Source organism: Aspergillus niger (genome assembly GCF_000002855.4).
Source record: "Aspergillus niger supercontig An02".
Lineage (NCBI taxonomy): Eukaryota > Fungi > Ascomycota > Eurotiomycetes > Eurotiales > Aspergillaceae > Aspergillus > Aspergillus niger.
In genome coordinates, this window is record NT_166519.1 from 2403002 (window position 1) to 2427246 (window position 24245).

Consider the following 24245-nt stretch of genomic DNA (forward strand, 5'->3'; position numbering starts at 1 on the left):
ATAGGTAGGGGAATGACAACAAGACCAGGGGAAATTTTTACTTTCCGAGCTTGGTTTTTTACTCTTTTTTCTTTACTCTTTTTTTTTTTTCTTAGTATTGGTTTAGTTCCTTTCGTACTCCAATATTTTCATCATTCTAGTTTTGGTAGCCGTAGTACAATCGGGGACTTGGTTATGGATCGTATGATAATCATGTCCCCGATGGTCCGGATATAGACTACACCACTCAGGGCGGAGAACACTCTACTGATTGACGATGAACGCCGACTCCTCCCTCTCTAGGTAAGCAAAGAAAAAAAAGAAGACCCCTTTATCGCTTCCAGATTCTCTTGACCCCCTGGGTTCTTGATTCTTGGAGGGAGTGGTTTCCTCTTGGTTATTTCCGTGTCTTGGCCGTTGGCTTGGCTTGGTACATGGGTGACCACGCGTGTAAAGGTCCTTGCAGGTACATTGAACCAATGCTGTAGTTGACTAATTAGGCGGTCTCTGCTGGTTTTTGTTATACAGGCTTTGGTAATTTGGAATTCGTAATGCTCCTCTGTGTGGGTGTCTTGGTTCCCTCGTAACGCTAGGATCTTGCTTTTTACAAATCGGAACCGATCTACCATCCGTTTGAAAAAACTTGATTACAACAAGTTCTGGGTTTGTTGCAGGAAGTATGGCATCTGTATTTGCTTCTAACGAGGGAACCATCAATCAACTACCGTGGCCGACTTAGATGCGCTCGCACCCCCTACCATCCTTGTTTGCCTTAACCTTTTCCTCTCGCAGGCAACATCAAGCGGAAGGCAAAAACTCTCACGCTCATCACATGTGTTTTCGATAGCATGAAGCTTATCGCCAGTACGCGTTGGCCACGGAATTGATATAGTCGATCCCCTCCTTCCGCCACGTGTCTGGCTCCATGTAGCTGTAGCTCGTGACATTCGCATCAAACACTAGATCAACCGGCTGATCCTTCCCGTACGGTTGCCACTGTACAGCTGAGTCCTTGATGCCCGAATTAGGGTCTAAATCGTGGATGAAGGATGCCCACATGCTGGTCATCAAGTTGCTTAGCTGTACGTAGGACTCGGGCATCCCTGCGAACGGCTTTCCGTAATGGTACCCGAGTCCTGCAATGTTGTTGAATACAAAAGCAACTTCTTCAAAATGGGTGGCGCCAGACAGGATGGGGACATCGGCCGCACGCATATTGAATCGATAACAGTACGCCGTCGTCGAGGTCTCTGTCCACGCCTCACATTGTCGGCGACGGTTGGCATGCATTACATAGTCCCCTGCGTATGCACAGGTGCGCCGCCATTGGTAGCCTTTGGACGGGACTCTAGTGTCACCGAGAAATTCGGGGATGCCCAGTGCTGGATCATCAGGGTAGAGCTGCAGGATTTCCTGGGCGATCGTGGGGGGTAGCTGGAATCCAGATTCGCCATCTGCCAGTGAGATTAGCCCGTTTTGCTGCTCTGGGGTTCTTTCAGGATGTTAACTCATTATCACACATACCTGTGAGATATGCATAGAACTCCTCTGTCGTGTTGATACCTGTGGGCCCAAAGGCTGTCCCTTCGTCGGTATTGGTACCTGCAAGAATAGGGACTTTGACGAATTCATGCTTGTCTAGCTGGAGGCTGCCCCAGTCCCTGATTATATCTCCATCAATGACGGGCCCGAAATTGAAATCCGAGTTACCACTGGTGGTGTTGAGAGCAGCGTTCAATTTCTCGAACGGAACTTCGCGCAGGCACTGCAACGAATCTACTACGTCGGAGCAACCGACTTGACCCGCGAGCTCATCATAGTGCGCTTGGTACCCGGTATAGTTGGCTGGACTAGCTGCAATAGTCCCTCCTGACTCCATAATTCCTCCACGGAAGAGTCCATCGTCCCTACCGCCGTATGCTGCAAGGTGATAACCCACGGACATCGCTCCGGCAGATTCGCCCCAGATAGTGATCTTATCTGGGTCTCCTCCGAATGCCGCGATATTCTCCTTGATCCAATGGAGTGCTAACCTTTGATCCCTGATACCTAGATTGGTATTGCCAGTGCCCCAGACTTGACTGGAACTCAAGAAGCCCCATGCCGAAAGGCGATAGTTTAAGCTGACAGCAATGAACGGCTTTCCTACAATGCGAGCAAGCCGAGTCAGTCTAATTCTACAACCGCATACGTCGACATACCGATCTTATAGGAGTTGGCAACAATCGCGGACATGTTGTAGCGCTGGTCAGCACTAGATCCCTCAAAGAAGCCACCTCCATGTATCCAGACGCCCACGGGGAGCTTCGAGTTCTCATTTGCAGAAGAATCGCGGATGACATTCAAGGTTAGACAAGCTTCGGACTGTGGGTACCAAATCGAGTCGGTCTAACAGATCTACCCATTAGATTATATTCATAGTGCCAGGATGCAGCTAGTAGGGCCTGGCTCTCGAAGAAGATTTGCGCACTCACACCGTATCCTACACAGATATTGGAATATTCCTTCGCGTCGCGCTCGCCACTCCAGCTTTCGTTCAGGGACTGAGGCACCGTGAAGCGCAAGTCACCTAAAGGCTGCTGGGCATACGGCATTCCCAAAAAGAAATCTTGCTGGTAATGCGCATTTGTCACTCCGACATATGTACCGTTGCGAACCTTGGCCGTAGGACTGGCCGTGGAACGGGCCACTTTGGTTGGCGCTGCATTGCCCACGGCAAGTAACGAAAAAAGAGCAACAGCGAGCTTTAGCATCGTTAATCAGACGAGAGATTTGCTATCTGCGCTGGCCTAAACAGCAATTGGGGGTTTGCCGGGGCAGCCATTATAAGGAAAGGGTCCAATGTGTGGGGGAACAAGATGGATGCACCCCGGATAATTCAATCCATGTCATTTTGCTTTGGGTGCATTAGTGTGGGTTGTCTCCGGGGTTCTGCCGGGAGAGCATGGGATGAGGAATGCGGGGAACAACGGTTCTGAAGGCTCAACCGCCATATGATAACACGCTCCTGATAGGATTGTCGGCCGAAGTGTGGAGCTATAGAGTCATAGGACACAGCTGGCACAATGACCTCATGGTAAACATGGCAGATCGAGGACGCCCAAATGCCGAGTCTTGATTTGTAGACATGCCGATTGTTTTGCCGGAGCGTGAGTTGTATGGGGCCTTCCGGAAGGTAATTTCACGCGACGGCTGGATGAGCACAATTCACGGTGTGCTTGTGGCAACGTGGACTGACACCATGCCAGCGCAATATATTTGCTAGTGCTCGCAAAGAGCCCAGTTGAGGCACATCCGTATATAAGGTAAATGAATAGATTTAGTTCGAGTTGACACCTTGAAGCAGACTCGAGAGAATTGCAGACGCTATACAGAGAGGTGTTGTGAAAGATGGGAATAGCAGGCGAAACACCAGAGAGAAAAGAGACATGCGGATCGCTTCACCGCTAGTGCCCAAAATTGGCAGGTGCATAATGCATATTTAGGCTCAGAGAGTTGTGCTTCTGATCTCACCCAATTACTTGTGTGGCCGTTATTAGGCAAAATTCTCCTTTTCTTCTATCCGCAGTATAAGTGACTCCACTAGACTATGGTCATTGACACAGGCTAGCTTTGTAATCATGACAGACGAGCAATCCTTTGCTTGTAGAGGTTAGCTCGTCCGGGTGCAAGACCCTCTTCTTGTTGCACACGGACAGAAAGGGACCCGGGCGAGAACTTCTCCACCAAGGCTAGAGTCGCACGAGAGGTCATGTTGAGAAGGGCGTGATGAATTATGGTGTCCTGTCGGACAAGCATATGAGCTGGGCTGGCTCTATCCTGAATGGGCCCGACTCCGAGAGGCCCATCCAACACCGATGGTGCAAAGCAGAAGGTGGTCAGAAAAGGAAATATAATGCTGTTCCGTTGACTTGCAGTCCAAAAGTTCATTAGGTACTCTCAGGAGGATGTGAAAGCTTCCCATGGCCCTCTCACGCACTGACGGGAGCGAGCGGTATATTCGTGGAACAGACCCATCATTGGCATTGTAACGGTAACACGTTCAGCTGGCTTGTTGTCCTTATATCAAAGTACTGCCACTACAGGCATTTTTCATCTAAGGCTTTGTTATGAAAGCTGCTTGAATGATGCAGTGTCTTGAACAGTTGGCCATGGCCTGATTGCAAATATATGCTCTCTCTCTCTGCCTAATACCTAGAAGACCTTTCAATGACTCTTAGCCTGGATGTTTGCCAGAACAGTAAACTGCATATCATGCCAGTAGACTGGGGCAAAGGAAAGGAATATACTGAACTGTGGACTCCTTCTGAATTCCTCCAGGTGCGTAACTGAAGACGAGGCTCTTTTCACCAAAATTTGATTGTCCTGACGATGGAAGCAGAGTTTGCACATCAGTCGACACAACTCCTCACAAATTCTCTTCAAAGGCATCAAGTATGCATTGGATAATACCAAGCCAAGCGGTCGCCCTGGCAAGCTTGCCCGAACCTTCCGATGAAGTTGACTCTGTCATGGCTGTCATTCAAGGATTCTTGGCCGCACTGAGGACCAAAAACCCCGTCGACTTCGAGAAATACTGTGTTCGAGCAGGAGGAATGTCTGTTTGGCCACCATCTCCCACCCTTCCTCGCTTCTGTACCATTGGGGCTTTCGTGGAGCAAGTGACACGTATTCAGGACGAAATCGACGAGCGCATCTGGGATCCAGAGGTGAAGGTATACTCTCCCGGAAACATGGCTGCAGTATGGGCACCTTTTCGGGCAAAGGTCAATGGAGTCGTGCATCATGTAGGCGTTGAGCTTTTTATTCTTCACAAAGTCAACGGTGTGTGGAAAGTGACAGGGCTAGCTGATTCATGTCGGCAGCCAACAGAGGAAGAAAAGCTGTTGTTGCCATAGTGGCCAGAAGCAAGAGATGCCTGTATGACGTATTGAGGAGTTTGGACCTTTGGAGGAACGGGGCTGTGTTTGAATGAAGACCAAGAAAGGAAAGTTAACTCTATAGTTGATTGATGGATCACATGGTCGTCAGCCGCCGTCCTTTTGCGGAGCACGTTGGGGAACGCGAAGGAATACCATCGAAGAAGCACTAAGAGAAACGAGAGTTGTATCTACTGTGTCCTTTGAGTATCCTTGGATGTCCTCGGGGACCTACCAATTCAGTCAGCTGACAAAAAAAAATCTAATTATGTTCACTTCACTGTAGAAGACTATGGAGAGCACGCTATCTACATCTATTTGCGAAAATATCTCTCAACCATCTAATTCTTCTTGCCTCTGAGGAGCTCCCACCCAACTGTACCGTGTTTACCTTCTTTGACAGTCATCTCATCCACAGCCTTGACCAAGTCGTAGCAAATCTCTTCGGAAACGGTGCTGTCATGCTTATACCCAGGATGTGACGCAACAAACTCACGGATCCATTTGGCTCCAGTCCAAAGGGTACCGTTGGCACGCTTACGTATAAGGTCAAGGTAGCTGGCTAGAGAACAACGTGTCTCAACATCCACATTAACACTGTTCAAGTAAGATTCGACGAGCGGGATCAAGCCAGGGAATGATCCGTCAGGGGAACCGTTGATAATATCAGAAATCGTCATTAGATCATACTCAGACTCCACTGGGTGTAGTGGCGGTGATGGCGGTGGCGTGTTATGAGCAGATGATGTCGTAGAGGAGACATTGCTACCACTTGGCGATTGCTGGGTCGGCCTGCGACGAGAGAAAGGGTCTTTGCGGAAGTAGAACTTTTGCTCCAACACTGCATTTCGAAGGTGCGCAGTTTCCATGTTCTCAGTCGTGCGCTGAATCGGGATGTAGAAATTGAGATCGAAACTCAAGATCGCACGGGTCACAAGCACGATGAAGATACTGAAGGCGGCGTTCTCGAAGTCGGTCATCTGGATTTCCATGGATCGGAATTCAACTCGCCAGCCGATATCATCCTTGTCAGGTGGGGGTGGCTTGAAACGCATATGCTGCCAATTTGTCGACTGCAGGTTCTCGAAGTGATCTGCTTTGTTCAAGTCCAGCTCTTCGAGATCTTCCGAGAATATAACCAGTGGATCACGAATAAAAAGGTGCGCGAAATGTGTCGCTAGAAGATCATCCATGCCATCATCCATCAATCGCTTCTTGATATCTTGGTCAACGATAAGATCGGGATCCAGATATTCTTTTCTCAATCTAGGATCTTGTGAGATATAAGTCGAGTTCGAAGCATAACGGGATTTCGGGATCCTCCATCTATCATTTTTCAGGGGCTGCATGATGTCAATAGAGTTCTTGGGACGGAGGAACAAACAAGTCAGAATATTGGAATCTTACAATTTCACCAAGTTCCTCCCGCGTCCGGTCATCAACGGCTCCGCTGATCTGATTCCAACGGACATCTGTGTCGACGAGGAAACCCTTGTATATCGGAGTGGCAGCAGTGAGAGCCAAAAGAATAGGCCCCAACGGACTCAACTGATCGTACAACTTTCTTCCTTCTGTTATGTTCTTTGCTTGAAAAGTTATCTGGAGACAGCAACTCCCCATGCCGAATGCCATGGCGTCCATGTAAACATGACCCTCCTTAGCCGCGCCATTTCGGACATCATCATCCTCGGGCCAGTTATGAAGGTTGTAGTCCACTGTTGGGTCCAAAAAGGGATCAGGGGTGTTTTTGTCCTTAAACACTGGCACATTCAGCTCGATTTTCCGGCCCCTCCTTGATCTTATATTGGCCGCCAAGGTTGGAAATCGAATATGGGGGTTAGCAATCTCGTCGGGAACGAATTGAGACCGCAATGCAGGACCTGATGGGGGATAATAAGGTTGAATATAATCATCCTTTGTCCCCAGGCGAGGGAATGTGGTGAGTGTGATAGGGCTCTCATTCGGTGCCATGTGAGCTTTTGCAACCTCGCGTCTGTTATACGTTCATTAGAGACATTATTACATACCCGCGAAACCACGAACTTACCGCCACTTCATATTGGACTCTACTTTCAATAGGTCCTTGAAGTCGATGCCCCAGGGCTTACCCGGAGTGGCTTCCAGCATGAAACGGCCAAATTCAGGGTGAAAATGAGGTGGCTCCTCACCCTCACTAAGATCCGTCAGAGACCCTCTTCTCGCGTTGTCCAAAATAACCAGTCCGAACTCACTGTTCCTTATTCTGAGACAGAGGAGAATTTCCTTCCTTCCATGATGCTTCATCCTCGGCGAGCGACTTGAGGATATCAGCCTGAGCGAGAGATAGGCGGGCCTTTTTAATCTCATCATCGACTGCTACGACGAGATACTCGACCTAACGAAGAATGGACAATTAGCGACCATTGTAGATAAGTTTTATAGAGTCCTTGCGACTTACCTCGTCACCCCAGAGAAGGGCATTCCGTTCCTTTCCCTTGGCTCTATGCCAATTGGCAAGTAATTGCTAACTCGGTCAGAAAAGAACCTTGGCTAGAGTGCATGATTGCGAGTAAATCAACACGAATTCAAGTCTTACCTCAATTCCCCATTTGCGAACCTGATCTGCCCTCTTTTTGGCTTCTGGCCAGTCCAAAGCCGTCCCAAGCGCTCTGAAGGAACGGCCAATGTTAGTTTTTGCGCATCAATGAAACCCGGCTTTGACCCAGCACACTCCACCTACAGCAAGCCCATGTTGTCAACACCAGACAGTTGGAACTTTTAATTGCGAATCCCAGTCTGAGGTTCCAAGAATTTCTGTGGCTTTGGGTGAAGTAAAGATTTGAAGATCAGGCCATCCAGAAACCCCGCGGAGATGAGGGGAACTTTCCCGGCAGTATCTCCGAACCACGGCAGAATAAGCCAACGTCAGTGGCACGCAATGTCGTGACTTCAAGACACGCTCGGAGCGGCTTTACACGGACAACAACAGCAGCAGATAACGTTTAAAGGAAATATGAACAAAATGCTGACCCTGCCGACTTTAAGAAATTCTGTCGAACCTTCGGGTTCAAAGGCTCAACCGCCTATTGGTGGCCGGGAAACTTATTCCCCCCATTTCTGGTAGGCCGGGCGGGGCAGTAAGCAGTGTTCGGCGATTATCAATGCCGCCGATTTCTAAGCAGCGTGGAGGATTACAGGTCATGTGATATCTGCTATCAGTTGCTCCGCGGCCGCCGATGTGTATGGAGGGCAGGCAGATAAGTATAGATGGTCATCTGTCTCAATATAGTCCGTGAAAGGAGGCACGGAGAACATCATGACCAATTGAAAGCATACTGGAAGCTCTTTACACATCTATCATTGTCTCCAGGGAGTTGCGCTATGGCTGGATTTGTATCTGGCTGCCATTGAGCTGTGACCTTATGACACTCGTGGACAAAGTCTCAAATATTTGATGGTAATCCCACTTGACAATGCGTCACTCTCATCATGTTGCAAAGTTGGAAGGTGGGGTAAATCTAAGTCCTCTCCGGCCTCAAGAAACCTGTGCTGTTTCTCCGATGGAGGGTGGCTAATGATTTGGACACCCTGACCTCATAAGCAGGGTCAGATCCGAATAACCCCCAAAAGTACGGTTGGTGCTACTGGTTAGCCAATCGACCGTTCTGGTTCTCGCAGGTGTGGTGATGGCAAGCCTAGACTTGGATGATTCCCAACGCCAATGTCGGTGCATGGACAAACAATCTCAGAATCTCTATGTACATAACCCGCTCCTTCGCTCGTCTCGAATGCCGTGCCGATATTTGTGGTATCATTAGTTGCTCCGGGCACCACCCTTAGCGGCGCGGAGCTCTTCCATCTTAGCAACGCGCTTCTTGAACTCCTCGTATTGGCACTTCTCGTAGCTGTGTCTCTCGTCCTATTGGGTGGAAATAGGCATGACATTAGTTACATACACGACAAGAGGAACAGCAATTCATGGATAAACTCGTGTGGAAGCAACGCACCTCGCACTTCCAGGGAAGGTAGTACTCTTGCTGTCGGCAGCGGTTCAATGGGATCAGAAGGCCAGCGCAAGAGTCGCGGTACTGGAGGGGAAGACGGGCATCCGACATTTCCTGACGGGAGGCAGCTAAATACAAGCGTTAGTCGTTGATCATCGGGTGCCAACTTTCACACCACTGCCTTCCGTCATAATAGACACCAATGGCAACAGTTACATACCGGTGTTGTCCGCAAGCCCAACGGCACTCTTCACAGACTCGGCGGCGGTCATCTTGGCACGAGGGGGTGACTCAATTGAAGGTTATTCCAAGGATAGGCGACTGGGCTGTGAGGTTTGCAGCTATCCGCAGTCGTCGTTCCTTCCGGACGATAAGTCATGTGATATCACGTGTTATTGATTCCACAACGGGATTAGCGCATCCAAATCCACTTTACGCGGTCAACGTATCCGGAGCGCGTCTTGTCCAGCCCTGCCATCCGTCGCGTGTTGAGATAGATGTTGCTGGGCTACGACCAACCCGGCTCGCTTTCTACTGAGATTCATGTGATTGACTGAGACAACATATAATATCTGAAATTGATGCCTTGCGGTAGCCAAGTTTAGGCTCCTAAGTCCTAGTGTCAGAGTCGCGACGCCGCTCGGAAACATCCTATTGTTGTACGGACCTCGCAAAATCAAATCGGCTTACAAGAGGCACATCATGGCGGCCGTGGACTTCTCCAAAGTTTACTCTGCTACTTATAGCAGTGTGAGTACTCCTTCATCTTGCCCTTTCTGGTATTGCAAAGACCTTGTCCTTTGAGGCGTGTTGAACAACACCGTGCGCAGGCTTGTGACAGCAATCTAACACTGGTGGCTAGGTCCCGGTTTATGAGTTCAAAATCGACGGTGACAGTGTCATGCGAAGGCGTTCCGATGACTGGATAAATGCTACACATATTCTGAAAGTTGCCGGGTTTGACAAGCCTGCGAGGACTCGCATCCTGGAACGCGAGGTGCAGAAAGGGGTCCATGAAAAGGTGCAAGGTGGCTATGGGAAATATCAAGGTGAGATTTATTAGCATTCCCAATATTGCATCGCTTTGCCGCGCTACAACTATGTGCAGGGACATGGATTCCGCTTCCTGAGGGCCGCATGCTCGCTGAGCGCAACAACATAATCGACAAGCTAAGGCCGATATTCGACTACGTTGCTGGAGATCGCAGTCCACCACCTGCCCCGAAACATACCACTGCAGCCTCGTCGAAGCCAAGAGCCCCAAAGAATACAAACAAGAGAGTCGCGAATGAAGAGGTTGTCCCTGCTGTAAAACCGCACCGAAGTATGGCACCGCCCGCCTATCATCCCTATGAGCCCTATGAAATGAGCCAAGGATTCGACGAGGATGAATCTTTAGAACAGGCAACGCTTGAGTCATCGTCTATGATCGCGGATGATGAGATTATGGCAATGTCTCAAAATGGTACATACTCACGAAAGCGCAAGCGTGGGATAAACGAGGCCCCAGCAATCTCAATTAGTGAACAGGAACACATACTCTATGGTGATCAGTTGTTGGATTATTTCATGACAGTAGGGGATGCACCGGAAGCGACACGCATTCCTCCCCCACAACCGCCTGCCAACTTCCAGGTCGATCGCGCGATTGACGAATCTGGAAATACTGCTCTCCATTGGGCATGCGCCATGGGTGACTTGGAGATTGTGAGAGATCTACTACGGAGAGGGGCAAATATCAAAGCACTATCTGAACAGGAGGAGACACCCCTCGTGCGTGCCGTGCTGTTCACGAACAATTATGAGAAGAGGACGTTTCCACCGCTATTAGATCTTCTCTTGGACACAGTCTCATTCCGAGACTGGTTCGGCGCCACTCTATTCCACCACATAGCAGAGACTACTCGGAGCAAAGGCAAATGGAAGAGCTCGCGATATTACTGCGAAGTATTGCTAGACAAGCTACGCGTTACGTTCTCGGCTGAGGAAGTTGATTTATTGCTGTCTTGTCAAGATCAGAATGGGGACACTGCTGCTCTGATTGCTGCTCGAAATGGCGCGTTTCGTTTGGTTGACCTACTACTCGCTCGGTGTCCGCGATCTGGTGAGCTTATAAATAATAAAGGCGAGGCAGCCTCAACTATCGTCCGACGGGTACCACCTAATGAGCGCGACGTCCCTCTTCCCCCTTCGTCTATCACGATGGGTAATGATCAATTAGATCCCGACGTCACAGCACCTGTCACATCAGATCACCAGCCTCCCAGCCTTCCGCAGGATTCCTCCCCTGCTACCTCGGCATTAATGTCTAAGATTGCCGTCATAATGGCCGAGGCGAACAGGAAACTCACCGCAGGCTACGGGAGCTCCAAGGCAAACCAGCAAGATTCAGACGATGTTGCGAATCCGGAGGCACTTTATGCGCAACTTGAATCGGATCGGCAAAAGATTCAGAAACAGGTTAGTATGCTGGTGGCGAAAGAAGCCGAAGAAGAGTCAATCGACGCGCAGCTGGACCGCTACGAACAATTAAGACATAGCTACGAATCCGTCTTGGAGCAAATTCACCAGGCTCGACTCAGAGAGAGGATCGCATCAACGCCAGTGCCCGAGAAGGAAGATACGGGATCTGACCAGGACCAACAACTTCGCACATATCATATGGCCCGTCAATTGTGCTCTGCTCAGAAGGCTCGGCGCGCAGCCGTGAAGGATCTTGTCCAACAGACGGCCGATGCGGGTGTAAGCACTAAATTCGATGTCCATCGCAAGTTGGTAGCACTTGCCACCGGCCTCAAAGAGGAAGATCTAGATCCAATGGCCGCAGAGCTGGCTGAAACACTAGAATTCGATCGAATGAATGGGAAGGCTGCAGGAGCCGAGTCACCAGAGCCAGAGGCCAGGGAGTCGGCCACATTCCCCATTCCTGGTCCGACGGTATCCGTGGATGCCTGATCGGTCTGGAGGGTATTGTTCATTTCCTGTCATCGATTGTCCACCTCCTGCAGTTCCATCATTCTCTGGTGCACTTTTCGTCGTCATGGTTTACTTGTAAATTATTGCCGGTTTGGACATGACTACTATCTACTCAAGGACAGTTACTTCTCAGGTCTAAGCAACAACAGGCTACCTCTACCTACTTCCCTGCCTGCCTTTCTTACCTGGGATGCGCTGCCATTTTCTCACGATCACTGATGCATGTTGATGTTGATTTCCTACTACTTCTGGCGGGCAATTTGAGTTTCTGGTTTGCCAGCAGATACCCACTCAACTTGTTTTTCTTTTTTTCCTCATTTCTAATCTCATGGTCCCACTCATCTTCCTTCACCTGTCTATCTATCTAAAGTCTAAACCTTTGCATGATCGTCCCGTCTCTTCGAGGTAATTTTAAAGCAACACGAACACGAACGTAGTGCTTACCTGGGTAGGCCTACATGAAGATAATCGTGGCGGAGCTCTTAGTAGATCATGGAAAGTTTAGATATGTTGCCATCTTCTCTCTAGACAGGCCAAGGTCATACTCGGGACTAGTCTAGAATAGTTAGTGTTCTGATCATCTTGGCACCTTCTACTACTTGCATGTAAAAAGCTTATACTACTCCGATTTAGGTTCCTTTACACTATTTTCACGCACCTGGAAGCAAGACATGGTATGGTGATGCCACGGTGCTCTGGTACACGAAATGGTAGGATTGGTAGACAGCAGCAAGTGAGGACGAATATGTGAGCTTTCTTGGGGGAATCATGACCGTAAACACCATATATAGATCTACTAAGTAAGCAAGATGAAGGTTACATGCATGATTGTTGGCCAGCAAGGTACATGTAAATCGAATGTAGGTTAGCCTCCTGTATGCAAGTATCATACAAAGATGGTAACTAGTATAGTTAGTTAGTTATAAAGTTTGGATTACTTAATAATGTTCTCATTGAGGATCTGTCACAGAGTGGCAGTGCACTGAAGAAATGGTATCAGCTTGTAAAAGACAAAAAAAAAAAAAAAGGGAGAGAGACAGAGAGAAAGAGAGAGAGAGAGAGAGAGTAGGCAAAGGAAAGGGGTAGGCGAACTAGGTCGCATGAGAGAGAAGGCAAAACAAAAGGCAAAAAGTAGGGCCCGAACCGCGATTCGAACGCGGGGCCTCCTGCATTTCAAGACCCGAAGCAGGAATCATACCACTAGACCATCCGGGCTAACTTATGAAACATATTGCTGAGCATGTATCATAGGCAGACACAAGTGCCAGCACGTAGATTGGTTACCACAGAGATCTGTCCGTCGCGTTAGGAGTGGTCAACACACAAAACGGGCAATTGCAAGCGGAAGTCACATGGGGAAAGTCATGTGACAATGGACGAATAAACGAGATAAAAAATTACGGGCCCGAACCGCGATTCGAACGCGGGACCTCCTGCATTTCAAATCCCGAAGCAGGAATCATACCACTAGACCATCCGGGCTGTTGTTATGTAATCGGCTTGTCTTGATGGACTCATGGTGGACGGGAATGCCTTGGAGTTACTTTATGCATGGCGTAAGATTGATTATCCATTAGGTTTGACATCGAATTTAACCAGCCGATGGTCTGCAAGATCTCCGCCCAGAGGAAATAGTGATAGGCGGTTGAGACCGTACTATTTCACTTTTTTCCAGTAGGTTAACATTTGGCAACCGCCCTGCAATGTTGTCTAGCCGGTACGACCCATCCCGACTTCAAGGCATTGTGGCAAGCTGATCACTTGGCTTCATCATGTCCCATGGCTACTCATGACCTGGATTATTCTTTTGGCGTCTCGTATACAGGTAGGGCAGGTACAGCGTGTCCTAGGTTTTAAATTAAGTTGAAGCAATGGTATGGGTATGATAAGGTTGGGTGTTTTGCCACGCGGCTATTTATGGATGACGAAAAGGAGACGGGATGTGAAAGAAGACGGTGGTCACTATTAAGTTTGATGCATGAGAATACCGTTGGGAGCACTATTGACGCACTGCTTTTGTATAGTGATTGTTAGTCACGGCGTTGGGGCGCTTCGATGTACATTTGTTGCGGGAATAATATATAGTATCAGCACTATGCCCCAAATCGACCAGAAAAGACACGGACACTCGAAACCCTGAAGTTAGTTTGCGTACGATGCGGCAACAACTAAAGCTATCTCGCCTGATAAGCAAAGGCAAATATCCACAAGATCATATTAAAGGATCATACCACGGAGCAAGGATTCATCAGTAGACCAGCATAGTAGGCAGTTACCGGTCAGCTTCCACCACTGCACGTATGAATGAAACACCACATGTACGGAGTTGTACATATAAGCCATTTCTACTTAGCAGACAATTAAGTAGAGGATATGCACCGTAAATTGTACAGGATGAATTGAAATGTCATTCATAAATCGGCCGAGAGATGTAAACGGTCAACCTGGTATTCTCATACAGCCATCCGACCAGCATGAGATCTGCCTACCTGAGAGCAGTAATTGGCTTAAGAACATGCGTCGAAGCATCGGTGTAATGCGACGCTTATGCTAGGCACCCCACTCATATTTCCATATCAACAAATGGACATTCATCCCATATTGCCCAAATAATGGCGCAGTGGCCGACCACCTGTTTGGGCATGACAATGCGAACATCGCATGATAATCGCACTCAGCTGTTCGCCCATCAATTTCATGTCACTGTCAAGGTTGCGTGATTACAGAGTTGCAATGTCTACCAGTGTAATCAGGAACAGATTGACTAGAGTGTGCATAGTTGCTTAATCAGTAGGTACTTTGGCCTGTCAACCGTGCATGTGCTTGGTACCTCCCACAGATACACAGCCTTTCGTGCATTTTGTCAGAGTGCGTGCTCGTTAATGGTCTGGGCTTGAGAGGTGATCTACTCCCGATTGCCTCCATGTTGCCTAGCTTTCGTCGTAGCTTTGAATTTACTGAGCTCGGAATCCCGCCGCGACATGAAACTGAAACCGTCCAACACATCGTTTATCCTGAAGGAGTAGCTCTCCGCGCCATATCGCAATACCAAGACACGTTCCAAATATTTCAGCGAGGAAAAATTATCTGCCAAGTTGATTGACTAGACCGTCAGCAGACGTGGGAAGTTACAGCTAAGCGAATGGTCGGGAAAATCCCATCCAGTTTCCTCGATTTTGGCAGATCCACGGAACATGACCCAGGAGAACCACTCCACAGACAGACCGGTTCTCATCGACCATCATCTGGGTTCCCAGTGGCACACAGACCTCTAGCAACGTCACCAATGATCTGCGTGTAAAATGAGCTGACTGGTGAGCGGATGTGCAGGGCCATCTCTACTGTTCTTCGTATTTTCGTTTGACGCTGCCAGCCTGCCAGTAGCTCATGGGGTGCGGGACCACCCGTTCCACACACACATGGAGACGAGATTTTCAAGGGGTCATCTACTTGCAGGTACACTCGGGAGTCGACGGGCGTTGAGCGTTCGTTTCCTGTTGACCGAGTGAAGAGGCCTAGCAAACTGAGACATTGCATGGTTCGACAGGCCAGCAGCAGCACGCCCAATCATGTTTCCCCTTTGCAAACCGGATTAACTTGATTGAGCTTACCACGGAATCCTTATGGCAGGGGGGAAGATACTGAAATGGTATCCCCAGGCTACATACTTATGTACGGTCTCGAATGAAAAGGCACGAGGAGGCCGCTGGAACCGGTAAAGTGGCAGGCGAGAAGGTTCCATTCAGGTGCTTGGCAACCGAGATAGTCGGGAGTTAGTGGCTCCTGGGCGAATCCTTTTGGGCCGGGTCACTCTAGCGATTCCCTTTCGCTACTAATTATCAGATGCCAATGCCACTGGTCAGGGGGGAAGGCGGAGAATTCTGGCTACGGGATTCGCCCAGTAGCAGGCCCCTCCGCATGCTGCATCGTGGCTCTTCCACTCTACTGCAATCATCGTGAGTGGATCGAGTGGGGATCTGGAAGACGAGGAAGGCCACTCGATGCAGGAATCGCTCGGAAGGTTTCGAGGTACCATACAGTTGCTCTTCGCAATTGGACGGCCGTCGATGCGGGATTTTCTTGTGCAGAAAAAAGGTTATCCTGCCGCCAGACCAGTTAGGCTAGCTAGAGAGGTACCGAAGGAAATCAGATCATTAGACAGGAAGTGCAGTAGGCACCGCAGCACGGAGGGCTAGAGAGTAAATATGATCCACCATTAGGGTCGATCAGCAGCGCCCGTCGTTTATTGCGCTCACCCGTAATTGAAACAGACGAGGGGGATATCCTTTACACCGGGATACTGATGGGTTGTTTGACAAGAAAAGTAGTATTGTCTCGAGGGAACTTCTCTCGTGGCGTAGATTGTAGCTACACCGAACAGGAGGATGTGGTGGATGATCTGATCTGCAAAAGAGGAGTGGGATGGCTAGGCCAGGACTATCTTTCGATCAGCCGCGAAAGTGTTCAGTTCAGTTCGCCTTTTCCTCCCCCCTTCTTCCCATCCTCTCTCTTTTTCCCCCAAATTTCCAAATGCCCGACCGTCTGGAGCCCCACTGGCTCCAGTATCTCGCCGCCTGCTCTTTTGGTTCTCCCTCATTTGCCCCCCCATACTTAATAATCCGATCATCATCTAGTTAACTTACTAAGTAACTAGTGGTCACTACCACTGCTCTCCGTTCAACTACTAATTACTACCTATTGCTACGGCTACTAATCGCCAGTGCTTCGGCATCCTTTTCGACTCCTCGCTCACCCTTTCGGCTTCCATTGATTTGCTCCATCGCCCGTTCATCTTCTCTATCGATATTCTGATTCCAGAGACTTCTTTCTTCTTGCGCCACTGGCTTCTGCTAGATGGTATAATATCGACATCCGCTGTCTGACCTCGATTTTATCTGGTCGGACACCTCCGCCCCTCACTCACCTTCATGTCGCTACCCCACACCGTCTACTCGTATCTAGCATTATCTCCTACACATGGAGGTTCATACGTTGGTTTGTGCGCCGGGGAAGCCTCTTCCCCCCGCACAACCCCAGCTTTCCGCAGCCGCTGCGCCTGAGAAGAGAAAGCGGGTCCGTCGATGGCATCACCGAGGATTTACAGGCTGTTCGACATGTCGTCGACGCCACGTCCGCTGCGACGAAGCATCGCCATCCTGCAAAAACTGTACACGCCTGGGTCTTGAGTGTGATGGCACTCAAGGTCGCATGACCTTCAAAGTCTACGGACCGCCGCAAGCGGATTCGTCTCCCGCCACTGCCAAGAAATGCGACAAAAAGATCAAGATCGAAGGGGACAATAAAGTGAAGCAGGAACCGGCAGGAGACGAGAATGAGTCCTTCGAAACCTTAATTGTGTCTCCAACGACAGTGTCCGACATGAAGCCTATCAAATATCGCTTCCAAGAACCCATTTCTCCTGCCGAGTTTTTGTCGTCGTCTCTGGACTGCGTCGAAGGCCGGTATTACACTCATTTCGTTGACCAGGTCTCTACTTTACTCCTCATCTATGATAATTCGAACAATATCAACCCCTACCGAAGATTCTTCCCTGAGCTCGCTCGATCCTCAACGTCAATGGCCAGCGCTATGCAAGCCATGGGTGCGTTGCACCTTGCCAATACATCCAGAGGACAACAGCGAAACAAGCACTTCCAACAAGCCATGAGCAATTATGGCGAGGTTGTCAAGTCATTCAGAACCCGATATACAGACCCCAATCACACCGTGCGGCTAACTGATTTCGCCACCTGCCTTCTACTGTCACTGTTTGAGGTGAGTCCCTTGTTGTTCACTCGGGCCTAGAGAGCACATTGCTAATTTATCAGATGATGGATTCTCAACATCACAATTGGGCTATCCATCTGAAGGGTGCCCGAGAAATCTATCGAATACTTTTCACCCCCAATGACGACCCCGACAAAGAAGCCAAGCGCCTCGCTGAAATCAATCACCCACTTCGACCCTTCCTCGTATCACTGCTCTCATACTTAGACGTTGCGGGTGCCTGTGCCACCAGCGAGGGAACCGTGGTGGAAGGCAGCTACTGGACAACACACGGAGGTGGCTGGGAATACAATCTAGGTACACCAAGCCTATCGGCCGAACAACCCGCTTACAGTCACCACCTCGTGGAATTGCGCCAATGTTGGTCTGCTATGATGGAGATTCAAGCAGCCATCAGTGCCTTTGGAAAAGCGAAACAAGATGGTCTGATGCCCTTCGAACAACAAGACCTGGCTTATCACGAGCTATTACAGCGGCTGGTGCAATGGCGTCTGAACGCACCGCAGGCACTGCAGACTTTAGGCGAACTAGACGATGAGAGCTTGCAACAATATCCCTACCCCGATGTCCTTGAGTATGCCGGATGTATCGAAGCATATGAGAAGGCCACCAATATATTCCTACATCGGGTTGGAGCGGCGGGGCGTCCTGATATACAGCCTCAAAGGGTGCTGTTAGACATGCTTGCTACTCGAATTTTGGCGTTGATCGGAAAGCTCGCCAAGGACGTGGGCCAATTGGCGGTACTATGGCCACTCTTCACAGCTGGCCGAGAATCACGGAACTTGAGTGAGCAGAAATTTGTGCGGCAGACCATGACTGATCTCCAGCGGTTCGGGTTCAAGGTATGTCAAACACGGATATCATCAATGATCGAACGAATGCTAACAGGTTTGCAGAACGTTGACAAGGCCCTCGAGGAACTGGAACAAGCGTGGTTTAAGCAGCGAGCTTTCCCAGAAGGCTGGATTGATACCATGGACGATATACGCTCTTCTATCCTACTCCCTTGAACATAGCTACTTCGTGGCTCGCTTTCAACCTTTACTGCGATTCACGGCCGCTCTGAGCCATCTTCATATGGTACCTGACGATTTATTATGGGCATAAGTTACACGGAACGGGGAAAACACGGAGTCCGAGTGTCGTTGTAATACTGGCGTTATATTGGGGAACTAAGGTGTTCGGCTGGGCTGGACCCTTAGATCTGAATTTGAGGAGCGTGAGGGACTTTCTCCTGCAAATGATTGAATATTCTTGCTGTTATGGGTGATCGATTTGTGTTTATATTTATTTTTCTCTTACTGGGGGAGTTGGATTACTGTTGTACAGATACCGAAAGGGCTTACTGAAAGTCATATATAGAACTACGGCTTGACACCCGTGAGAGTTATCTGCTCTTCACATTGCTTGAAATAGAACAAAATTACTATCTGATATCACGATGACTTCACATGTATTAAACCTATGAGTAATAGTGCAAGGCACATGCAATTCATCTGAAAGCAAATCACATTAAGTCTCTGGGTATACCTAAACCCCACCAAATCCTTCTAGGTTCTATCATATCTACATACAAAGCAAACTTTTCATCCATACATATCAGGAAGGGAGGGTGCAGGCAGTTCAGTCTTTCCTGCCTTCCTCCCCTCGATCCATCAGTCAGCGACCATCTCAACCGATCAACAAACCGCAAAAGCAGCATCACAACGACAACCACCAACCGTAAAATACAACAGAAAAATTACTGCGAGGCACGCCTCGTGATGATAGTCTCAGTTCTCCTCCCTCCCTGAGGAAGACGTTGTCGCCTCAGGCTGACGATGATTATCACCACTACCAACTTCCTCAACGGATTCGTGCACATCAGCACCCTTACTGTCGATGAAATGCGAGATGCGGTCAATAGGCAACCAGGCGCTTTCGGGGGTGACGAAGTAAGAGATTAGGGCGAAGATGGTCACACCGGCCATGATGATCGGGGCGTCTGGTTAGGAGGAGAGTAAGTAAGCAGAAGTTTTAGAACATATCGTGTTGGAAGTGGGGGAGGGGGAATGGTCTTACAGTTTAGATTAGCACCCGTCACGGGGAATTCGTAGGGTGAGAATAGCACAGCTACCACCCAGCCGTTCCAGAAGACACCGATGAATTGGAACGGCTTGCTTAGGCGTCCTAGACTCCACTCTGGCTTTGGGAAGCGTTTCGGGGTGCAGAGGAGTCGGCCTAGACAGATGAGACCGTATGCGGCGGCGCTAGGAACACCGGCGGCTGAGACTAGAGATGTGAAAGCAACATCGGAGGGTAGGAGCGTGCAGCTGATGAGTGCTGAGACACCCCAGACTACGATGACGGCATTGCGGGGCTGGCCGTTGTGGACTTTGGAGACCCAGCTGGAGAATGGGAGGACACCGTCGCGAGCGACGGCGAAGACTAGGCGGGAGGCGGCGACGATGGCGATCGCTGTGTTCTGTAAGGTGGTTTAGTATTGTGTATACATGGGTGAAGGAGCTGTTGGAAGGTGAACTTACGAGCCATAATGCAACTATGCAGATGACGTTCATGAAAACATGACCTCCTTTGCCGAGAACGACGGCATAGAGGGGCACGAAAGGCTGGGGGGAGCCGAAGGACATGAGAGTGTCGTTGTCGGGCTGGTCACGTAAGTATTTGATTGTTGGGTAATCGTTATGTGGAGGTGCGGAACTCACTGCACAGAAGAGGAACAAAATGATAGTTGCTAGTCCACCAATGCCACTGACGACGGTACTCCAGAAGATACCACGTGCTGCCGTCACCGAAGCATGCTTGGTCTCTTCTGCAACATGACCGGAGGCGTCAAAACCGATCAGGATACCCGCAGTGGCGAGGTAGGAAAGACACCAGTTCCAGCCTGCAGGGGCACCTGTGGCGTTGTAGGTGGACATGAAAGCCTCCTCAGCCGTACGGAAACCCCATGTATTGGCAGCGCCAATCGGCAGCCAGATGACATTGAGAAAGAAGTCCAACATGACGATGAAGGACGAGAAGTAGAACACCCATCTGAAGAACCTAGCTGGAGGACTATAAGCAAAGCTGAACAGAGACAGGATAGGCGCAATCAGTTTCGGGGCTGAACATACGCGGCAGGTAGTTGAGGAGTGCGGCCAATGCTAGCAAAATCTCTGTGCAAATCCATTGGACAGCACGGAACTTGACACTGGATGTGTCTTTTGGGAAGTCGACGTCGAAGACCGTCAATTCCTATAGTCCAGATAAGTAATCCATGTTGATTATCCTTTGAAGGGACACTCACGGAGAGCATGTAATTGACAGCAGATTGGGTGTTGCTAGCACAGAAGGTCGTCCAGGCAGTAGTACTCCACCAAGCAACAACAAATCCGAGTAGCCTTCCAAAGCGAGGGCCTCCAGACTCCGCGGCCCACAAGTAGATAGAGCCCGCGGAGGGCGAGGCAGAGCATACTTCCGCGATAACGGCAGCGGTGATGTATGTGAAAACCAACGTGACCAGATAACTCGTCCTACACAAAATGAGAATCTATCATCGTATAGTTGATGATAAGACCTACCAGTAAGCCAGATTACCACCTGCTGCGATACCGGTACTATAAGTGACGCGCACACCTCCAACGAAGTAAAGAGCAGCTAATCATGTGAGGTTAGCTACGTTCATGGAGCTAGAATCCACCGTAATCATTTCATTTACCGAATGTCGTGGAGAAGTTTTCAAGCAGTGTGTATGTCCTGTGAAGGACCTATAAGTATGGTTAGACAAACCTGCATGCAATAGGTTTGCTGAGGCTGACTCACTGGCTTATAGCCCATCGATTTCTGTTGGTAGTATATCAGCGATTACTTATTCGATACCGACACTTGATCGCTGAAAGGATTGCCACTGATAAACATACCAATAGCTTTGCATCTTCTCGGGACTCTGCCTGGCTCCTGACCTCTTCTCCCCCAACCGGAACAGTGTCAGGGTCGACGACGAGCTGCGAGTGTTGTTGGTGAGGTGATGGAGCCATGACTGCCGTTCTGGAAACCAAGGCCAGTGATCAGAGGCTCAAAGGTCCACGTCCAGTGAGCGTGCAGATAGAATAGGATGAAAGTGAGGAAGTTAAGTGAAGATGCCTCTGTCGTAAGTCAGCTGAAAATTGATGATAGATGATCAGGAACCTGCTAACCCCACTCTGTAAGGCGCAAGACAGCAAGGAAAAAAAAAAAGGAACCAAAATAGCCTAGTGGATAAGCTAAAGCATTCGTGCTCCCGGTTTAATGAGTCAAGATGTCACCAACACTCCCCAGTTTAGCAAAGATATACACTTATCCAATTCCCTTGACTTCTCTTCAATCTAGTGACGGGATAGTTGGGATTTGACCGGAGATGTCTGCTCCGCAAGAGCCAACGGTGAGGGAAAGAAGAATTGTTGAAGCTCACTTTTGCGCTCCACTAGCGAGGCCGGAAGAGCGCGCAAATTCCAATCAGAGCCTGTGGGTGGAAGGATGCGACCGCCGTGGGTCAAGAGAGTGTACCTTAAGGAGCCAAGCAAAAATTTAGCTCTGGTAGCATCACCGCAGCGGAGCCGTTCCACGTTTGCTTGAGCCCGTTCGGCCGTGGACGGATCCTTTACGCGCTCCATCGCCTGTTGGGGTCAACGCGTGGATGCATGCATGAAATTGTCCATCATGTTATCGATCGAACTAATCGGTGGATATTAACGATTCACAAGATATCCTGGGCGTCCTTCTGGGGCACATAAGACAGAGATTACATTAAACCGGTTGAGAGAATGTCAATCGCATCATCATGATTATTCCCATGCCCCACCATGAGTGGAGCGGGATAAAAAGCCGTGCGAGGAGCCGGCCATCACCAAGACCTGGATCTCGCCATCGATTCGAGGTCAATTCAACCAATTGTGAATCCAACAATGACTGCTAGTCTATAGTCATTTTGCGATGGCTAGTAGTCTTGGACAGTAATCAACGAGAACCTCCCTCCAGATTAGCAGGAGATAAGTCATGTATGGCCTCAGGCAGCCGCATCTGGAAGACTATGCACGTGACTGCATGGATCAACTTCATATCGACTACTTATCAAAGATCTCATCCTATCAGTATAAATGCCGGGAATACTTCTCAGCTAGGACCAGTGTGTTCTATTTTGCATTACCCGCAAGGATCGTATGTTACGCTGCATAGCACGGTCCTATCCTCCGCCCCGGCAGCCCGAGTCTCGCTGGAATTATCATTCACGTGGACTGTCAATCATCCGATTTGCGGAGACATGGTCCCTCTGCATTCGTTAAAAAATTTGGTTGATGGGTTGCTGTGCTGAAAAATGATTATTACCGCATTGATATTTGAGGTCACTGAGTCTTGAGCGGGGAAATGTGGCTCAGGTCTTCTATAAAGAACGGATAAGTGTTCGCGTACTCTTCGATGTTTCAAGCTGCAGTTTACACCCACAAGCATATGATGGTGGAGGTTTCTACGCGAACAAAGAAGTCGGCAAAAATTTAATCGCCAGTTACCCTGCCTGGCCAATCCAAGAGCTCGCATGCAACAATGAGCCAAATTCACTGCCACTTTCTCAATGAGTGGTCAGAGATCTCCACCGGACAGGGTTATGGCTGGACAGTTGCTCTGATTCACAATCTCCGAAGGATGGCTCGTCACACGAGACAGAGATATGTATTCCAGAAGGGTGCTCTGCATGATATGTACAATTATCTCCGATGCAGCGCCTAGACGGCGTTACATCCGGTTGCGGTTGGGCCAGGATCGTAGAAGTAGGAGAGCACAGCTTGTCCGACCCGGTTAAATAGTAAGTAGTCCAATTGTGTCGGGATAAGTTAGAGTCATTAATGTAGATCCCCATCATTCACGAGTGCGTTGCAGCACGGGTAACCCGGATCAGGTTGATATGAAAACTCTCCTGGGAGGTACTGGATACGTGGTTATAGAAGCGGCAGGTTAAAACGCTATTCATGCAGTCGATGTTAGCATAAACCCATTGGAAAAAAGTGCTTTGATGGTAGCCGAACAAGCGATGGATCCTGGACGATGCCTGATGCCAAGCGGGAGTGACAGCTCAGGCTCCGCGAAGCCGATGGCCAGTCAATGGGTCTTCCCCGCGCGGCTTCCCCTCATTTCCTGCAAGTCTTTGGTCACATCACCCACAGCTACGACTACTATTATCTCGTCCTTTAATCCTATGGAGGTGAATTCCGGTCACCGGAGTCATCCTTCCTTGACGCCAAGTTTAGACTCGTGGAGAAATGACTTGTAGTGTTCCCGCCATCCCTTGCGCGACGGTGACCTCCCCGCAACGATCAATCTCTCTCCTGATTGAATCATGAATCAGGAGCTTTCCCCATATAGCTGTACGCGCCTGCACTCTTCAACCGATATCTGAATTCACTAACGTACTTGAATGAATGTGTTTGCAGATCGAAACGACAGCCCGCCTTCCTGCTGTCCTTCCCCAGCCTGCCCTTCCTGTCACACCACCCATGTGGCCCAGACGCCCCTTTCCGCGACCTTTGCAGCATTGAAAGTGGAATGAAGGCTTCTGTGGAAATAGCTTCTATCATTAGAGCCG

At 49.3% G+C, this 24245-nt stretch overlaps 11 protein-coding genes and 2 non-coding genes across 13 annotated transcripts; 6 read left to right on the forward strand and 7 right to left on the reverse strand.

The window, feature by feature from the left end:
- Nucleotides 1–834: 834 nt before the first annotated feature.
- Nucleotides 835–2732, reverse strand: An02g09690 (uncharacterized protein; the record flags this gene model as incomplete). The annotated part of the gene is made up of 4 exons (XM_001400061.3): nucleotides 835–1433; nucleotides 1504–2124; nucleotides 2181–2367; nucleotides 2454–2732. 4 exons carry the CDS (start codon nucleotides 2730–2732, stop codon nucleotides 835–837), a joined length of 1686 nt encoding a protein of 561 aa, XP_001400098.1.
- Nucleotides 2733–2935: 203 nt separating this feature from the next.
- On the forward strand, nucleotides 2936–4092 carry An02g09700 (hypothetical protein; the record flags this gene model as incomplete). Its single annotated transcript, XM_059746520.1, has 6 exons — nucleotides 2936–3055; nucleotides 3128–3207; nucleotides 3326–3445; nucleotides 3548–3630; nucleotides 3728–3856; nucleotides 3923–4092. 6 exons carry the CDS (start codon nucleotides 2936–2938, stop codon nucleotides 4090–4092), a joined length of 702 nt encoding a protein of 233 aa, XP_059600065.1.
- Nucleotides 4093–4415: 323 nt separating this feature from the next.
- On the forward strand, nucleotides 4416–4954 carry An02g09710 (hypothetical protein; the record flags this gene model as incomplete). The annotated part of the gene is made up of 2 exons (XM_059746521.1): nucleotides 4416–4803; nucleotides 4845–4954. 2 exons carry the CDS (start codon nucleotides 4416–4418, stop codon nucleotides 4952–4954), a joined length of 498 nt encoding a protein of 165 aa, XP_059600066.1.
- A 285-nt stretch (nucleotides 4955–5239) lies between these two features.
- Nucleotides 5240–7628, reverse strand: An02g09720 (uncharacterized protein; the record flags this gene model as incomplete). The annotated part of the gene is made up of 7 exons (XM_001400064.3): nucleotides 5240–6241; nucleotides 6306–6891; nucleotides 6946–7071; nucleotides 7130–7272; nucleotides 7336–7401; nucleotides 7474–7546; nucleotides 7618–7628. 7 exons carry the CDS (start codon nucleotides 7626–7628, stop codon nucleotides 5240–5242), a joined length of 2007 nt encoding a protein of 668 aa, XP_001400101.1.
- A 1063-nt stretch (nucleotides 7629–8691) lies between these two features.
- An02g09730 (uncharacterized protein) lies at nucleotides 8692–9153 on the reverse strand (the record flags this gene model as incomplete). Its single annotated transcript, XM_001400065.1, has 3 exons — nucleotides 8692–8796; nucleotides 8885–9009; nucleotides 9102–9153. The coding sequence occupies 3 exons, from the start codon at nucleotides 9151–9153 to the stop codon at nucleotides 8692–8694; spliced, it is 282 nt and encodes a 93-aa protein (XP_001400102.1).
- A 430-nt stretch (nucleotides 9154–9583) lies between these two features.
- An02g09740 (uncharacterized protein) lies at nucleotides 9584–12764 on the forward strand (the record flags this gene model as incomplete). Its single annotated transcript, XM_001400066.3, has 7 exons — nucleotides 9584–9631; nucleotides 9744–9930; nucleotides 9990–11818; nucleotides 11980–12128; nucleotides 12491–12604; nucleotides 12649–12657; nucleotides 12722–12764. 7 exons carry the CDS (start codon nucleotides 9584–9586, stop codon nucleotides 12762–12764), a joined length of 2379 nt encoding a protein of 792 aa, XP_001400103.3.
- Nucleotides 12765–12992: 228 nt separating this feature from the next.
- On the reverse strand, nucleotides 12993–13072 carry tRNA-Pro (CGG). Its single transcript has one exon. It is a non-coding gene; the product is annotated as a tRNA-Pro (tRNA).
- Nucleotides 13073–13259: 187 nt separating this feature from the next.
- Nucleotides 13260–13339, reverse strand: tRNA-Pro (CGG). The gene has a single exon. It is a non-coding gene; the product is annotated as a tRNA-Pro (tRNA).
- A 1130-nt stretch (nucleotides 13340–14469) lies between these two features.
- On the forward strand, nucleotides 14470–16053 carry An02g09770 (hypothetical protein; the record flags this gene model as incomplete). Its single annotated transcript, XM_059746522.1, has 7 exons — nucleotides 14470–14568; nucleotides 14652–14879; nucleotides 14973–15113; nucleotides 15231–15395; nucleotides 15560–15629; nucleotides 15721–15878; nucleotides 15946–16053. The coding sequence occupies 7 exons, from the start codon at nucleotides 14470–14472 to the stop codon at nucleotides 16051–16053; spliced, it is 969 nt and encodes a 322-aa protein (XP_059600067.1).
- Nucleotides 16054–16834: 781 nt separating this feature from the next.
- Nucleotides 16835–18657, forward strand: An02g09780 (uncharacterized protein; the record flags this gene model as incomplete). Its single annotated transcript, XM_001400068.3, has 3 exons — nucleotides 16835–17632; nucleotides 17686–18489; nucleotides 18544–18657. The coding sequence occupies 3 exons, from the start codon at nucleotides 16835–16837 to the stop codon at nucleotides 18655–18657; spliced, it is 1716 nt and encodes a 571-aa protein (XP_001400105.1).
- Nucleotides 18658–19419: 762 nt separating this feature from the next.
- Nucleotides 19420–21666, reverse strand: An02g09790 (uncharacterized protein; the record flags this gene model as incomplete). The annotated part of the gene is made up of 8 exons (XM_059746524.1): nucleotides 19420–19631; nucleotides 19709–20111; nucleotides 20173–20696; nucleotides 20764–20884; nucleotides 20937–21162; nucleotides 21211–21286; nucleotides 21397–21472; nucleotides 21550–21666. 8 exons carry the CDS (start codon nucleotides 21664–21666, stop codon nucleotides 19420–19422), a joined length of 1755 nt encoding a protein of 584 aa, XP_059600068.1.
- Nucleotides 21667–21993: 327 nt separating this feature from the next.
- Nucleotides 21994–22281, reverse strand: An02g09795 (hypothetical protein; the record flags this gene model as incomplete). The annotated part of the gene is made up of 1 exon (XM_059746525.1): nucleotides 21994–22281. The coding sequence occupies one exon, from the start codon at nucleotides 22279–22281 to the stop codon at nucleotides 21994–21996; it is 288 nt and encodes a 95-aa protein (XP_059600069.1).
- A 386-nt stretch (nucleotides 22282–22667) lies between these two features.
- Nucleotides 22668–23933, forward strand: An02g09800 (hypothetical protein; the record flags this gene model as incomplete). The annotated part of the gene is made up of 5 exons (XM_059746526.1): nucleotides 22668–22931; nucleotides 23026–23170; nucleotides 23250–23348; nucleotides 23503–23616; nucleotides 23683–23933. 5 exons carry the CDS (start codon nucleotides 22668–22670, stop codon nucleotides 23931–23933), a joined length of 873 nt encoding a protein of 290 aa, XP_059600070.1.
- Nucleotides 23934–24245: the final 312 nt, after the last annotated feature.